Below are 16,353 nucleotides of genomic sequence, written 5' to 3' on the forward strand. Positions count from 1 at the left end.
CACTTGAATGAAACCAAGAATATAATTTCTTGACATCTTTAATTTATAGTATAACCAAGTGAAAAAACTTTCACAAAATGAATAGTTGAGGATATTGTCAAAATTGAAGTCTCTTTCAGTTGAAAGCCATCACCAACCAATTTTTTGATACAATAAAGGTGATAGGAAATGAAATGAATTTTTTTGTAATTGGTTTTCCTCTCTTTTCTGGCTATGTGATAAGTATTTCTATGCTCAGTTATTATCATGTTCAACACTTCTAATTATATACAGTCTCAGCTCTGACTAAGTCATGTACATAGTACTGTGCCATCTTTACCTTCAAAATATGCGCACTGGTTTGTCAAATTAATAATCCTTCTTTAATTAAGATCTCTTTTAGAGAGGCTGCTCCCTTAATAAAAAAAAAAACTTTGCTTTTTTTAGTTTGATATCACATACTTTATTTTGCCTTGATTGCTTCCCCATAAACTTTAGTGTAATGAGTGATGAGCAGTTCCAGCAGGGGAAAATGACCTGCTTCTGTGATGGAAGATTACTTGATTTCTTCAAACCAACTTATCTCCCATCTTTGTTTCCATTACGAATGTTCTTACAAGAAAATTATGTACTCATAATGTGCACAATGTTTTTTTCCTCCTAATTGGCAGCTTTTTATTTTTTTTTAATCATTGAACAATATTTAACCAAGCTTAAATTTTGGTATACATATAACAAACTGGTATGCTGGAGCAGGGGAAGTTTCATTTTTCCATTCTTGCTCTTAAATGGAGATTGCACTTTAATCCTGTTTATAAAATTCTTATTGATCACTGTTATTAGTATTTATGTGTGATCAATAATTATAGCAGTAATTTTATTATCTTTAGTTTATAATAGACTTTCACTATAGTAGATTTCTAGCGATTAAAGGAATAGTCTGTTATAGTGAATTCTTATTGACATAGCATTCTTGCAGTGGATGAAACTTTTTTGATAGGTTTGTTATTGTAAAATTTGAGTACATTGGTGTTTTGGTAAGATCAGATAAGCAACTTTTATATATCATGAATAATCAATATATGCCATCCAGTCCCGCTGTTGCTGTATCTTTAATACCTCTATCTCATTGACCCCTCTCTCATTCAATCTAGTTCCCCTTCAGCTTCCAAAGAACTAATGGGTTTATCTGGAATATATATCTTGCCAAAGTGATTACTTAAAACATGGCTACTTCCTGCGCATTCTTCCTTCTACATACTGAAAGAATTCTCTTAGATTTCCTTTAGTCACTTCAGCCAACTTTTTTTTTTTTTTTTAGTTGGATTTTGCCTTCCCCATTGTGGCTATCACTCTCCTGGCCTATTATTTATACTGCTCCTGATCATTTTTTTTTTTTTGTTTTAAAGCTTTGTTCATCCATTTAATTACTCTGGGAATGCAGTTGGCTATAGCTTTCTTTTGACCCCCCCCACCAAAAAAAACCTTATAGTTCCACATATTCCGATTTTTAAACAAAACTTCCATATGATTTGCTACCAAGTTTTCAGGCTGCACAATCAACTTATGGCAATTGGATATACGACAGTTATTAAATTTACATACAGATGAATCATTACATCATTTGATGCAGTTTTGTCCACAATTCCAACTTTGATCTCTTTTGTCATGGTTTCATCTTGCCAGATTTATCATTTATTGATACTACTTTCTTCTTTGAGTATTCTCATCTCTTCCACACTATTTTGATCTATCCATTTTCATCTTGTTTATATCCAATCCTCTGTAGCTCAGTCGTATAGACAAGACCTGGGTTCAATTCCTGTTGATGATGTGAGAAGTCTCTTTCGACTAAAGGTGAGTTAGCCAGTCTCATATGGAGGTAGAGGGTTTTTTCTTCCCTCAAACAGGCTACAGTCATGAATACTTATGGCAATATGTGTTTGAGATAGGGTCCTCACCACATGTCATTATGCCCATAGTTAACCATGAGTAGCATCATGGTAGTCAACCTCATATATAGGAGATGGCACATTAAATCGAGATGAATTCATTTTTTGCTGCTTTTCATATATCGCTTGTATATTTTTTGGCATTCACATTCTTTTGCTTATCTTTACTGTCTCTGAAATCAAAATTATACTTCTTTATTGCTTACTCTTTTGCCAAATACATCTGACTATATTTATCTGATCTGCAATCTGGCAAGGAAGCCTAAGTTTACAAGTTTCACTAATAAGGATTTAATCGAAAACTACAATGCAACATACGGAGGTTGTTCAATAAGTTATAAGACTATATTTATACAGAAAACAGATTACCTTTAATCGTCATCATTTACATGGTCTTTTTCCAAGTAACTACCGTGAGACACGATGCATTTGTCCCAACATTGCGTCCGCGGCTTTTACACATGCTTTGTTGCTTTCGAAATGGCAGCCTCTTAGTGGTTTCTTGAGCTGAGGAAACAGCCAGAAATCGCACAGTGCAAGATCAGGACTGTATGGAGGATGTGGTAGGATATCTATGTTGTTCTTCTGCAAAACGTCCATTACACCAGCAATATGTGGCCTTGCATCATCATGGTGCATTAAGAAGCCATTCTTCAGCAATGGACGCTTCCTTTTGACGTGCTGTACCATTGTCCGTAAAACATCCGCATAGCATGAGCCATTTACAGTATTCCCGGGTTCTACAGCATGTTGGTAAACAATGCCTTCGTAGTCAAAAAAACATTGTGGTCATAACTTTACCAGCCGATTTTATAGTTTTTGCTTTCTTGGGGGTAGGGCGAAGACGGATGCTTCCATTCACTGCTTTGTATGGTCATAGTGATACAATCAAGCTTCATCTGCTGTAATGATGCGTTTTAAGAAGTTGTCGCCTTCTTGTTCCAGTCTTTCTTTCCATTCTATGCACACGTCCACTTGATGCTGCATTTGCTCCGGTGTCGAGAGTTTGGGAATCCATCGGGCACATAACACGTTTAAGTCCCAAATGTTCAGCCATGGTTGAGTGAACACTTCCCACAGAAATATTTAGGACAACATGCAGCTGGCATACTGTAATTCTGCGATCCTCCTTGATGATAATCGCTGCTGTGTTGATCATTGTCTCTGTGATTGACGTTGAAGGTCTTCCCACACGTTCAAGACCTTCTACATTTTGCCTTCCTTCTTTAAAAGTTTTATGCCAGCGAAAAACGCTTGCCCTCGACATTGCTTCATCGTGGAAAGCTTCGCATATCATGTTAAAAGTGTCCGATGCCGATTTTTGCAAACGCACACAAAATTTAATCGAATAACACTGTTCCAAGGACGACTGGTTGTGGCTCATAGGCATGCCGAAACAAGCTTGCGTTTAGTCACGTGACACTCTGGCACATCAGCCCGTATACGCCATCTATCAACCTCTTTTGTTAATACAGACAGCAACATTTCTTTATTCCACAGAAATTAATATTGTGATGAGTGGTTTCGCGACAGTAAAATTAGTCTTATTACTTATTGTACAGCCCTCGTACAAGCAGTCTAATGAAAAATGAAGAAAATCCCCCCCCACACACACACACCCCCGACAACAATTGGAACACTGACTGCATACATCACTTATTAATCAAGTGTTATTCAGTTTTGCAAATCTATCTGTAAATAGCTAGTAATGACAAATATTGATTATTTATTGACAAGCTTTAAAATTTTCACATTTCATAATGGGTTAGATCAAAGATATTTTTTTTTATTGATAAGATGTAAATTTGACTACTCAGTTTTTTTTTTTAAAAAAGAAAGATTTGCACTGTTTATTAATTAATTTTATTCACTGGGCACAATAAATACAGTATAATTTAAACAATTATACCTATTTTCTAGAAGGTTTCTTCTCTCTCTATTTAATGTTATGCTGATCTGTGGAACCATAGTTTAGAACTGTAGACATTATTGAAACAAATATGTAGTATTAAATTAATACACATCTGTTTACATTCTTTGCCAAACATTATCAAATCCCAAGGCATAATTTCAGTTTGTAGGCACAAAGGCAAATGATTTAAACAAGACCACATAAAAAAATTTTGGGCTCCATTCTTTGGATTCATTCCCACAGCGAAACCTTGCTGTGCTTTGGCATTGTTACATCTCTGAAGTTACTTTTTTTAGATTTAAGAAGAAAGTCTTTGTACATTGCATATCTAGAAATTTCACTTGACATTATGTACCATTTCAGTGTAACTTAATTCTCAGTCACGTAAATTTTATAATCTGTTCATTTTGCCACTCTTAGGTTTTATCTTTCCTTGGTAACCTTTAGAAAATTCAGATCACTTTACAGGATTTTATCTGTCATATGAAGGACTCCATTGGTTGCAGTTATATCAGCATACAGAATATTTGCATGATTCACTGTTACACAGTCTGAAAAGGAAGAGAAAAAAGATTTGAGTATGTATATTAATTTTATGAAGTTTTACAAAAAAAAAAGCAATTATGAAACATGAAATTTATGACTATACCTTTAAACTACAAAAATTCATAAATTAAATAGAAATGTTTTTTTAAATATTAGCTCCATACATCAGAGATTTTGAAACCTATAAATGAATGCCATGTATGGGCAAATAGTCAGGAAGGAAGAAAGAAAGAAAGAACCTGTTTGTGATTTTTGAACAGATGAAAGTCAGAGCTCTGGGGAGAAATTATATGGTAGGTCGAAGCTGAATTAGGTAGTTGTTGAACAGCAACTTAAGTTTTTACATGCTTACAAGAAAATAGAGAAGTGGTGCCCATAAAAATACCTACAGAAACAGAATCTATAAGAGTATTCTAATGGATATTTTTGGTGTATCATCCCAAATCCAAATAACTTTTTTTGAGTTTCCAGAGGATGATAATCCATTGCACTGATTGCAGGTTGAAGGGGGTAAAAAATTGAGCACATTATTCTCATGATTACATGAGAATAATGTGCTCAATGCCCCCTTCAAGACCTCAACATTGGATAAAAGATACTTGTTAACAACTTTTAACATTTGTGGATGTCAGCAAAATTCATTCTGAGAATCTACATAGATAATCAATAAAAAAAAAAAAATCACTTTCAATGATTACAGGAATTTGTTAACAGACAGAATTTAAGCTATCATTTCACTAAAAAAAAAAAAACAATGTGATTCCAAAAGAAGTATTTTTTCAGTATGTAGAAATGTTATTGGAACATTTATACATGCATATCTGTGGAATGTGCATACCCAAAGGACCTACTTGAGAGCTAATGATAAACATTAAGAGATAGGTTTCCCATTCTGTTTTATTGCTATCCATCTTCAAGGCCCACCTTTCCTAATTGGGTTGTGGGGGCAGCAGCTGCAAGAGGAACTTCTAATGGTCACAATCCTCCACCACCACCAAGCTCAGGTGTTCTGGTGGGACTCCCACTCATGATTCTGGATATAATCTATCCAGTGAGTCCTTGGCCTTCCACGTGGCTTTCCACCCTCTGGCATTCTGACCAGCCGCCTGTACCATCGTAGTTATTGCTATATCCTAGGAAATTACAGCTCATCCCTTATATTATTTAATTATAAAAATACACTATATAATTTAAATCGTGATATTGTTGCATGATCTGTGGCAACCAAAACTAAAAGGTTACTTTGATATCTATGTAGAAAATGCTTTGTTAACTACTATATTTTGCCTATTAGCAATGATCTCGTACGTAAAATTCAATAATACATTTAATCTTGACAGTATAAGAAAGCTATACTATTGTAAATTTAATCTAATCATATCTTTTATTCACTAATGTTGAAAAATCTTAACTAACCCATTTTTCCATCTAAAAACATAATGAAAAGGTTTAAGATACATTTTAAATAGTAGAAAAAAGTATTATGACTGACTTTGGTTTTCATTATGCAGGGGTCTTACAAAATAAATTTAAATTGTGTAAAACTAAATTAATATACTGCACAATGGAGTTAAAATTGTATATAAATAAATCTCATGTTTCTTATTACTAATACTTGTAAATTTTACAAATTAAATTCTTTCCAGTATGAATGTTAATACACTAAAGTATTACAGGTCTTTGTTCTGAGTGAGTATCCAGCTCAAAGCAATTAGGGTTTTGATGATGATGATGAAAAAGTTTTGTTAGTATCCATTTTTGAATGAATTGCAAGCAAGTGCTCACAAGCTGCAGTTTATAACTTACTAAGTAAGTGTGAGAAGTATTGTGGTGATGAACATTTTTCCTCCCACTGCAGGGTGAAGGCCACTCCCATTGGTGACCCAGTCCAACTTGGGTTAATGAATGTATAAAGGTGGAAGACAATCATAAACATCCATGCCCACACAGGATTCGAACACACAGCCTCTTGGCTGGAGAGTAATATGCTAACCACTCTGCCAACCAGGCCAGCATTGTGGTAATATAAAGATTTTTATTAAGGTAGCATCATTTAGGAGTTCAAAATGTGCTTGTTTGCCATGATAGAACAAAGCTATTATGCAATGACTACTAATTCAGTCTAAGTTTGGAAGACGTGTGATGCAATTAAGAAAAAAACTGTTTGTGTCACCGTTGCAAACCTTCTGAGATGGTTTATTCTTGTGACCTGATTCCAACTGACTTCTTTATTCTCTCTTCTTTCCTGTGCAAGTTTATCAGTATATCGCATATTCTGTTTAGCCAGTTTGTTGAATTCTTCATACATTCCTCTGTTAATTGCACATAGTGTTTAATACATAAAGGAAGATGAGGCTGGATATATACAGGCATATTTCAGCCAAATAACTGTTGTATAAACTTCATTGTGGAATTCGAAGATAGTCCATTCTGTTTGTGTGTCTACTGGAAAGCTTACATGTTTTGCAGGTGAGTGAGACCAGTCTCCAAATGAAATCCTGCTACCCTTTTGCAAGGCTAACTAATTCACCTTTAGAAGAAAATTGAACTCAAGCCTAAAAAAAAAACAGAATTCAGCACATGCTTGAGCTGGATACTGCAATATCAAACTTCAGTATCTCATTTGTTTAATTGGGCAACATCTCAACTAGCATTCCATTTTATCTTGTTTCACCATCACTGTCTTTTTGTTTAAGCCAATATCCCATATTACCAGCTCATTAAATTAGAACAATACCACAGATGGATTATAAAGATATTAAACTCTAAAAAAATTACTGAAGTAGTTTAAAAATTTGCAACAAATCAACCTGTAAAGTTGGCAAAAATGGACATGTTCCCTTTCTACAGCTAGTGATTGGTCTAGCTGTATATCTGCAAGGTACTATTTTGCCTACATTCCTAGGAACCTTTCCCACTTCAAGGCTTTCATTAAATAACTAGGTCAAGGGCACAGAGCCAACTCTTTTGCACATTCATTAATAAGATATTCAGGATGTAGGAATGTCATCCATTCTAACAGCCTTATTAACATCTAACCCAATACATTTGGTTCTCTCACTTCTAATTACCTTATTTGCCTCCCTTCTACACATTACACACTATTTCTTAATGTGAATACACTGATAAGGTGCTTATTGAACAACTATACCCCCTTGACATGGTCAAGTTGCTATCATAATTTTCCAACATGTTATTCTTCCTCTTGCTTATCACATAATACAGGAATTACCATGAGTTATCTTTGGCCTGCTTATCTAATCACCTCTCATACTGCTCATTTACTTTATGTGCCTTGGGTGTTTGTACCCACTAACATGAAAACATGTTAGTGGTTTCATGTTTTTCACTTCTATTCATTTGCTGAACACCGCTTTTGTCAGATGCTTCCTAATCAATTCCCATCAACAACTTATTAGCCCATGGTATTAATGCTACTTGATTACAGAGCTTTTCATAAACACCTGGCAGAAAAGATGAATAGTATAGAATTTTATAATTCCACATACCCATTTTTTGACAGTAATCCTTTCCTGTCTTACTACTTCCTAAACCAGCACTTTATGATTAAATTAAAGATCCCAAGAAATTATATTCTTGATTTATCCAAGTGTAATGAAGACAAAGGTCTTCAATTTCATCAACTCTTGCCTAAGCTCTTACACTCTATTTCCATTCTCTTCATTCATTAACAATCTTTGCAGCATACCCACTAAAAAAAAAATTCCAAGAGTAAAACCATCTTTGAGTTGAGGGTTTTTGCACTGCCTTAATGAATCCAATTTCAGAATCCACAACCAATGAGAACAAACACCACCAACAAAATTAAGATAATACACCAGTGAAGCACTATTATAAGGAGAGGAAAAAAGCCACACTATATTATTAGTTTTGTTTGAAAACACCATTATGTTAATTTGCAACACTTGTAGTATCATCTGTACTGGTGATCTTCCTAAATTATCACTAAAGCACCTCTAGAAATATGAGCATTCATAATTTTTTTAGGTCTTTATGAAATACTTCTCTATGATCAAAACAAGGATTATACATATTTATGTGATAGTGAACCAGTATTTTTCACAAAGATAGTAAGTATGACATATACCTCATTGTATTAAAATATATGCACATATATATAGTGTTATGTTAGAATTTTATGCATAAAATTATTCAGTTTAATTAACTAGTTCTATACTAATTGTTTATACATACTTGGGAGAATATTTAGGAGTAAATTGCTGTCATCTTCTGCCTTGACTATCATTTCATCTTCAACTCCTGTTGTATACAGTGTTCCTTTCACCAAGTGACGCAAAAGAAAATCTAGAAAATAAAGCATTTCATTTATGATGACTCAGATTTTAAATAAAGCCAATGTTGATGAAAGATAAAAAGTTTCTATAGTTATTTTTTTATAGCATAGAAACCTCATTATAGAATACAGTATACAAAGGCAACAACTTCCTTTCAGTGAAATCAAACTTGAGAAGGTTGAGTTTCAGTAATCCCCTAAAACTAGGTTACTTTCCAATCTTTTGTTCTTAGAATGGTTATGCTCTTTCTGTCTAGCATACAAAAGCACATTAAAGAACAGAAGATTGGGGAGTAACCTAGGTTTTAGGGGATGTTATCAATGTTTTGAGCAATACTGAAACTGAACCTTCTCAATTTTGATATCTCTAGGAAATTTGTTTGATTTTAAAATAACTGTAGAATGTTGTGTTCTTGATTGAGAAAATTCTAATTCAGTTATGTTTGATGCAGAAGTAATCAGCTTATGAAATGAATTATGCTTTTTTTTATTGCCTTTAAATTGAAGTTGTACGTATTGCATAGCCAATGGATTTTCTTTTACCTTTATGCCATAAAACAATCAGCTAATGATTTTTCATTCATTTATTAGGATTAATGGCTTATTACCAATTAATTGGCTTTTCTGTAATGTTTACTGCATAGTGGAGCTAATACCATCTTCGTGGGACGTACGTATAAATCTTACATGTTTTCTAACAAGTCTATCTGTTATGCAAGGGGAAGAACCTAAATTTCCAGGAACTAAAAATGGCTCATTACCTTTGAAATTGTTTTACATCTTAGATATTCATCTGTGTTCTTTCCAACCCAAGGAAATATATTCTAGATGTACTATATAGGCACTCAAACAATTTAAGACCAAAATGAATTGGCAATTAAGTAAATTATACTGTAAAATGTCTTTCAGAAGTTTGTAATTACTCATTAAATTATTATTTTTACAAACTTACTTTATAGACTTCATCAGCATAGATGTTTCTAATACATGAAATAATTCAGATTGTTAAAATGTCTTTACTTTTAATCTAAAAGGGAAGGACAATGTCCACATCACAATTAGTTTCAACTTATAAAAATGTTCCAACCAAATCTCATAACACAATGCTGAGTTAAAGGATATTTGCCGTAGCAGATTATGGCAAACAAACAATCAACTCCCCCTGCACTGTTTTTGATACTTAGTGTACATATGATTGAAATGTTATGATTTAGTACACCAACCAAAAATTTTAAGTAAAAGATAAATATTTAGTCCAAAATTGGCTTTGGATCCCTTTTAGTTATTATTTAAATCTAATAACCTTACAAAATTAACACTGTGAAATGTAACAGCATATTTACGATGAGCCATTGCAAAGCAGAACATATATTGGCATTAAAACTGGTTGATAGGCCAAAGCTGTTGTAATATTCTACACACACACACCAGATGTAGAGCTTATACAATGATCTCTCAATTTTCCCACCTTTAAATATCAAACCCTCAGTAAACCAATCCATGAATGGGTTAACATGTCTAACTCCTAGAACATCCCCATATAACCATATATTCAGTTAACTGTATCCTCGATTAAACGATTAGAGAAATAATTGAGAGATAACTATAGTATAGTCAACTTTCACTTTAGCAAATGGCATTATAACAAACTCTTTCAATATAGCAAATTACCAAAATCCAGCCCACACTCTTCACCTCAAACCATTCTTGTGGTCTCAATGAGTGTTATAATGAGAATTAACTGTTTAAGGGGGGGGGGGGGGAACACCACTAGAATGGAATCATTAAAGATTTTTCTGTAATATTCACCTCAATATGTGCTGATCATTTCACTCATTTAAAATTCCTCATATAGATATTGTAGGAGGGGGAAGAATGAGGAGTCATTCTTTTTTGGAAATTGTGTAAGCATCTCATCTTATCTTTCTCTTGAGATGTTAGACCTGGTTGCCTGCCCAGGGAAATCAGGAGTACACCTGACATGTACTACTTGCAGAATGATTTGAATAAACTAATTCTGGCATGCAAAATTGACTTTCAGTTCAATGCTAGTAAATATAAAGTTATGCATTTTGGTGTATGATCTGCAGGATTCCTTAACTAAACTGGATAACTGCTGTAACAAATTATGTTAATATGCACAAACATAGAGAACATCAACTTGGAAAACCTATAGAACATTCCAGCTAATTAAGAGTTGCCCCAGTCCTGAAGATACTTCAGCCGCAAACTTTTTTGCTTACACTTGGATAATGGATTAAAGCTAGTATATAATTTCTTGGTATCTTTAATTTATGTGTAGAATGATGCTTTCCATTATTAAAAGTGCATGTTCAGTCAAGCTTAAGTAATTAATAAAGTATTCTCTATGTACCTTTTGCTGCTTTAGGATCCTTCTGTAATCTTTTGTATTCTTCAGCTGGCAACTTCTCAAAAGCACACTGGCTTGGAGCAAAAAACGTGTATGGTCCATTACCTGTTTTTAAAAATTAAAAAAAGTTTTATAATTCTTCCATATAAATATAATGAAAAAAGTTACAGAAGAATTAAGGTCTAAAGAATAACTATTAAACAAAAAGTTCTTATCCTTCTTTCTTTTAACAGACTGATCAGCAGAATAGAGCTTGTTTTAGTGAGAGAAATTTCTTTCACAAATCTACTTTTTAAATCTCCATTGACAAAAATAAATATTGTCACCCTAATATCAAGCCAGCTAACTTGCATAAATTTTTCACATCCTAGATAGGATCTCAGTCATCTTTCTAACTGTTTGTGCTATGGTGTTATAGGAATATTAGCAAATTAAGATAGAGTTCAAATGCTCTATTGGTGCTACTGGTGAAATTACAAAAATTCATAATTCAGCTGTTATTTACATAGAGCTTTAGACTTTTCCAACATGTGAATATTTATTTTTGGTATCATTTGAAATGATACCAAACTGATTAACAAGAACAACTAAATATAACAAATTTGTTGACAATATCTAACTGGCTACTACACAATTGTTTAATATAACAAAGACTCGCTGTTTACTACATATTTAATCAACATGATATATGCCACTACTTAGCATTGAATACACAAAGTAGAGCATTCTTCTTTGCCTACCACATTTTAGCTATATAGTAACTTTTGTTAAGTAACTTAAAACATTACTTAACTTTAGACAATTTGAAATGTTTATCTTATTGGTAGTTTTAGATTCACTAAATTCTGTGTCTAAATTCCTACTCAACACAGCACATGTTAGCATGTTTCTTTAAGTGCCAACACTTTAAGAGTTCTCGATGAACTACAGCTCAAGGGGTTGGATAAATCATTCTCTCACTTTGCATGGGCAGTTGCAATCATTTTGCAAAGAATTTTTCCAAATTTCCCACAGATTTTTCTTGAGTGAATTTTCCTGTGATGAATTGTTGGTAAAGAATTTCAATCACAACAGATACTTGTGATCTTGTTACAGAAATCATCTACATTGGAATGAGGACCTTCATTCCCCCCTCATTATCCAAACCAGGTTTTTCTGAAAAGTGTGCCTCAGGATGGTAAAAACAGCTTATCATAAGTAGATCTAGACAAAACTACAGCTTCACACATTACTTATACTGAATGAAAACATGCAAAATGATCATTAACAGGGCTAAGTCTGACTATGAAAGGGCTAAATGTAGAATGCTTATCACCTGTACCATTTGGTCCCTTCCAATAGCTGTCTGATGCAAATTCTGTCCATGCTCCACTTCTCTTTCTCTCACCTAGATGAAGTATTACATCACCTAAAAATAAAGCTGATCTCCTGCATCACATAGACACGAATCTTTCTTTTAAGGTTACACGGTGATCAGCACGCATATTTGTAAATTTAGGGACACAGAAACACTTGTTGAACAGATTATTTTATTAATTACTAATAAAATAAAACTTGACGTTTCGACCCCTATATCGAGGTTATCATCAGAAGAATACAACTGTATAAGGAACCATGCTCATGCCCTGTATACCGGTAAACTAAATCTACGTAGTTAACAAATCCTTTTTCCTAGCCTGACCTCTAGTGATAAAAAGTAAATAAATAAAATAATATATATATATATATATATATATATATATATATATTTCTTTGACACCTGGAGAACTGTCATCTAATCAGTGACCACCAATCAAGATCTGACATTTACCTCCAGCTTCTCCTGCTACAAATACAACACATCAATAGCTTCCTCAGCCTCTAAAAAACTAGGCATTTTTTTCTGTTCAAGAAGCTTATTTTACACTCTCCCACCCAGCTACTAACCCTGTATAACTCCTAAATCTGCCCATCCTTAGAATACTGTTCATGCACTTGGGGTAGTGCACCTGAAACCTCTCTAAAATGTTTGATGCCAGAGGAGAGCAATTTGGCTCATGCATGACCCTTCTCTTACATGCTCACTTTTAACCTCTATCTCACAGATGCAATTTCAGCTTTGGGGAGGGGGTGTCTCTTCTGCAGGTACATCCATTGTCATTGTGCCAGTGAATTGGCAAATATCATTCCTCCACTTACTGTTAAAACAAGAGCTTTAGCTTTCCAATATCCCTTTTTTCAGTACAACTGCAAGCACATTGAACCAGTTTCTCTGCTTCCTTTATTATTCTATCTACCTCTTTCTTTTGGAATAGCTTACTTTCATATTGTGTATCCTTTCAACCTCCAATTCTTTAAGAAAAATGTGTTTGCAACTCAAAGAAATCTGCACCTCTGCCATGTGTTAGGTGCAGATTTCTTTGTTTTCAATCCTTATCTGCACCTCACACATGGTGCTGATGTGCTATTGGTTCTTATACCTCTTATGTGCAGGATAAATATATATCTTTCAATGGAATGAAAATAACCAGTCACCTTCAGTGATTCTGAAGCAGTTTTGTCTTGTCTTTTTTTTTTTCTTCCAAAGAAAACCTTAGTTCTCAGACCTTTACATTTGATAATGTTCAGTTTAACAGTTAAGACCAAATCTCTCTCTCTTCTCAGGCTAACTCTTACTCCTAGCCTTTCCTATAATCTTGTTACTTCTGTTACTTACTGCTTGGCTTCCAAAAACTTGGTATTTTTTTTTTTCCCCACATATTTCATTTCTCCAGCTACTTACTCTGTACTATCTCAAATCCCTTCAACCTTGGAATACTGTGCTCATATTTGGGATGGTGCACCTAAGATCTCTCTAAAATTTCTTGATGCTGTTCAAAAGAAACAAGTACATGCAGAATTGGCATCCATTGTACCATTCGTCTTTGCTTAATCTGCAGTTCGGTTGTTTGGCAGCCCCCTCTGTGACACACACACACACATTTCAGCCACTGTCTTGTGTCTCTTGTACAGATATTTCCATGGTTCAGCAGAACTGGCATCAATCATATCCCCTCTCCCAATTTCTGCTATTCCTACAAATAAATACAAGGAAAAGCTACCTAGTGTCCTTTTACAATTGAACTTTCTTATTCACAGAACTGCATTCCATCTATCTCAGTTACCTGGAACAACCTTCCCCATAAAACATTCTCCAAAGATTACAACCACCAGCTTTACAAAAAGAATATCAGATTACTTTGTTATTTACCCTAACCTATACATGTCATCACTTAATAGTAGCATTTATGCTGCCATTAATTGATGACATGTATTATATATTAATTGATGATAGGTTAGGGTAAAGGCCTTGCACCCCCTCTTGTTTATGGGAATGATATTACTAAAAAAACTTCTTGGGATTTATCCAAATGCTTAACTCAGTTTTCTTTAAAAATATAATACAGAAGAATAAACTTTTATAGTTGTTGGCTATTGATTCATTCAACAGACTTCGAGGTTGCTATACTCTTTTTTTTTTCTTCAAAAAACAAGTATGGCAACCTCTTGTTATCAGGCACACCAGTTATACATAATCCTGAATATCTTAAAAAATATTAAATACTGCTGTTATTTCTATAATGTGGCATTAAGTAATTCCAATTACCTTTAAGCTCTTTTTCTAATCTTGCTACCTTAATAAGCTCGGTAATATTCTTTAGACGAGGCGACTTTGACACAGTCAAATAGAGGTCTCCAACTGGTGGGATTAATGTGCGGTTTACAACTGTCAGTGTAACCTCACCAGAATGACGAACTGCAACCACAGGAGCTCCAGAGACTGTTGTGACCTAAATAAGAAAATATAATCTAGTCATGTAAAATTCAGAAAATAATTTAAAATAAATCATAAGATGTTCTATAAAACCACATATTATATGTACAAGTTGTAAAGACATAATTTATTGTAATGCAATTAAGGCAGCATGCAGTTTTCTTGTGAATTGTCCATATTGTCTATTAGACATTAAAATTATCTATGGCAGAGCCATACCCCATATTTTAAGGAAACTTCGGTTAACTTAATCCACCTAAATTTTGTCTTTTAAGGGATTCCAGTTTTTGATGAGTTGTTATTGTTTCTAACCCAATTCTCATTTTTACCATTATGCACCCACTGTTCTCTTCACTTTATTTATATGACCTTTTTTTTAAAAAAAAAAGATTTGTTAATCAGAATTATTAGTACAGTGCATGTTTTATATCACTGGAAGCATGGGGTGAAGATAAATCTAGTTTCCAGGAGAAAAATTGCTACTACATGTCTGAATCAAAAAATTAGAATAATCAAAGATAATGTATTAAATGAATTGCAATTCTAATTTATTTCATAGAAAATAATTATTACCAAATATGAATTAGCATCATCTAAATCTATGTACTTTGTAGATTACATAACACTGTAAACACGTTAAAATGTAATATAAATGATAAGAAAACTGTTATTTGAAAACGTTCATAAAATTAGAATAACTTTTTAACGTGGTTCAAAATATTAGAATATTCCAAAATTTTCCTATTGGTTTTGAGGAAAGCATAAAAATAGCATATATTTCAGTAGTTGCGGGACTGACTCGTGTGTGATGAATCGTTTGCATGTGGATTTCAGTTAATCATTTGCTAAACATGGGTTGGACGAGTGACATATCTGAAGCTAATAAATTTCATATGGTGTCTCTACACAAAGAAGACCAAACTCAACAGTTTATAGATAAGGAATTGAAATGTTCTCAAGCAAGCATGAGTCGAGTATTTAGATAGTATTCTAATAACATAACCGGAGTTTTCAACATAATTGCTGCAACAGCTGTTGAAAGCTAACTACATCAAGAGATGAGAGGAGATTGAAGAATATCGTGAAGACAAATCACTTCCGACATGTAAGGTATTTTCACAGGAGATGGAAAGTACTAGGCATGAAGGTGTCTAAATCTACAATGTTGAGATGACTTCACAAATTAGGTTTTAAATCATGTGTGCCTAAGACAAAGCCACTTTTGGCTTCCAAACTAAAGACAGGTAGAGTGCGATGGCATAAGCAAAGACTGTTGTGGTGGCAAGAGGACTGGAAAAGGTACCTTTTAGCAATGAAAGTATGTTTTGTGTGTCCCATGGTCATCAAGGGATTTGTGTTTGGCATCTTAAGAAAGAAGCATTTGATAAAGAATGCATGAAATGTTTGGTGAAATTTGCAACCTCTCTCATGGTATGAGCTTGTATGACTGCAGAGGGTCCAGGTAGGCTATCTATTGTGTATGAA

General features: G+C 33.8%; 2 protein-coding genes across 2 annotated transcripts in view; one reads left to right on the forward strand and one right to left on the reverse strand.

The window, feature by feature from the left end:
- The window catches only part of LOC150106535 (mitochondrial inner membrane protease ATP23 homolog), a 93,804-nt gene extending 84,193 nt beyond the window's left edge, over positions 1-9,611 (forward strand). The window contains exon 6 of the mRNA XM_090392517.1: positions 9,296-9,611. The gene's annotated coding sequence lies outside the window, so the exon portion shown is untranslated. The remainder of the gene's footprint in view (positions 1-9,295) is intronic.
- LOC150106536 (periostin-like) lies at positions 4,250-8,982 on the reverse strand. The gene is made up of 2 exons (XM_090392518.1): positions 8,605-8,982; positions 4,250-4,394 (listed from the first exon to the last, which is right to left on the reverse strand). Exons 1-2 carry the CDS (start codon positions 8,729-8,731, stop codon positions 4,306-4,308), a joined length of 216 nt encoding a protein of 71 aa, XP_090248644.1. The 5' UTR covers positions 8,732-8,982; the 3' UTR covers positions 4,250-4,305.
- Positions 9,612-16,353: the final 6,742 nt, after the last annotated feature.

The sequence above is a fragment of the Typopeltis vanoorti genome, chromosome 5, assembly GCF_054136105.1.
Source record: "Typopeltis vanoorti isolate ZY-2024b chromosome 5, IOZ_Tvanoo_1.0, whole genome shotgun sequence".
Classification (NCBI taxonomy): Eukaryota; Metazoa; Arthropoda; class Arachnida; order Uropygi; family Thelyphonidae; genus Typopeltis; species Typopeltis vanoorti.

Bases quoted from the DNA above. Each gene is read 5' to 3' on its own strand.
- LOC150106536 (XM_090392518.1), bottom strand. From the start codon at position 8,731: ATGCTTTATTTTCTAGATTTTCTTTTGCGTCACTTGGTGAAAGGAACA. The intron at 4,395-8,604 runs GTATGTATAAAC...CTTCCTTTTCAG, and splicing joins ACTCCTAAATATTCTCCCAA to ACTGTGTAACAGTGAATCAT.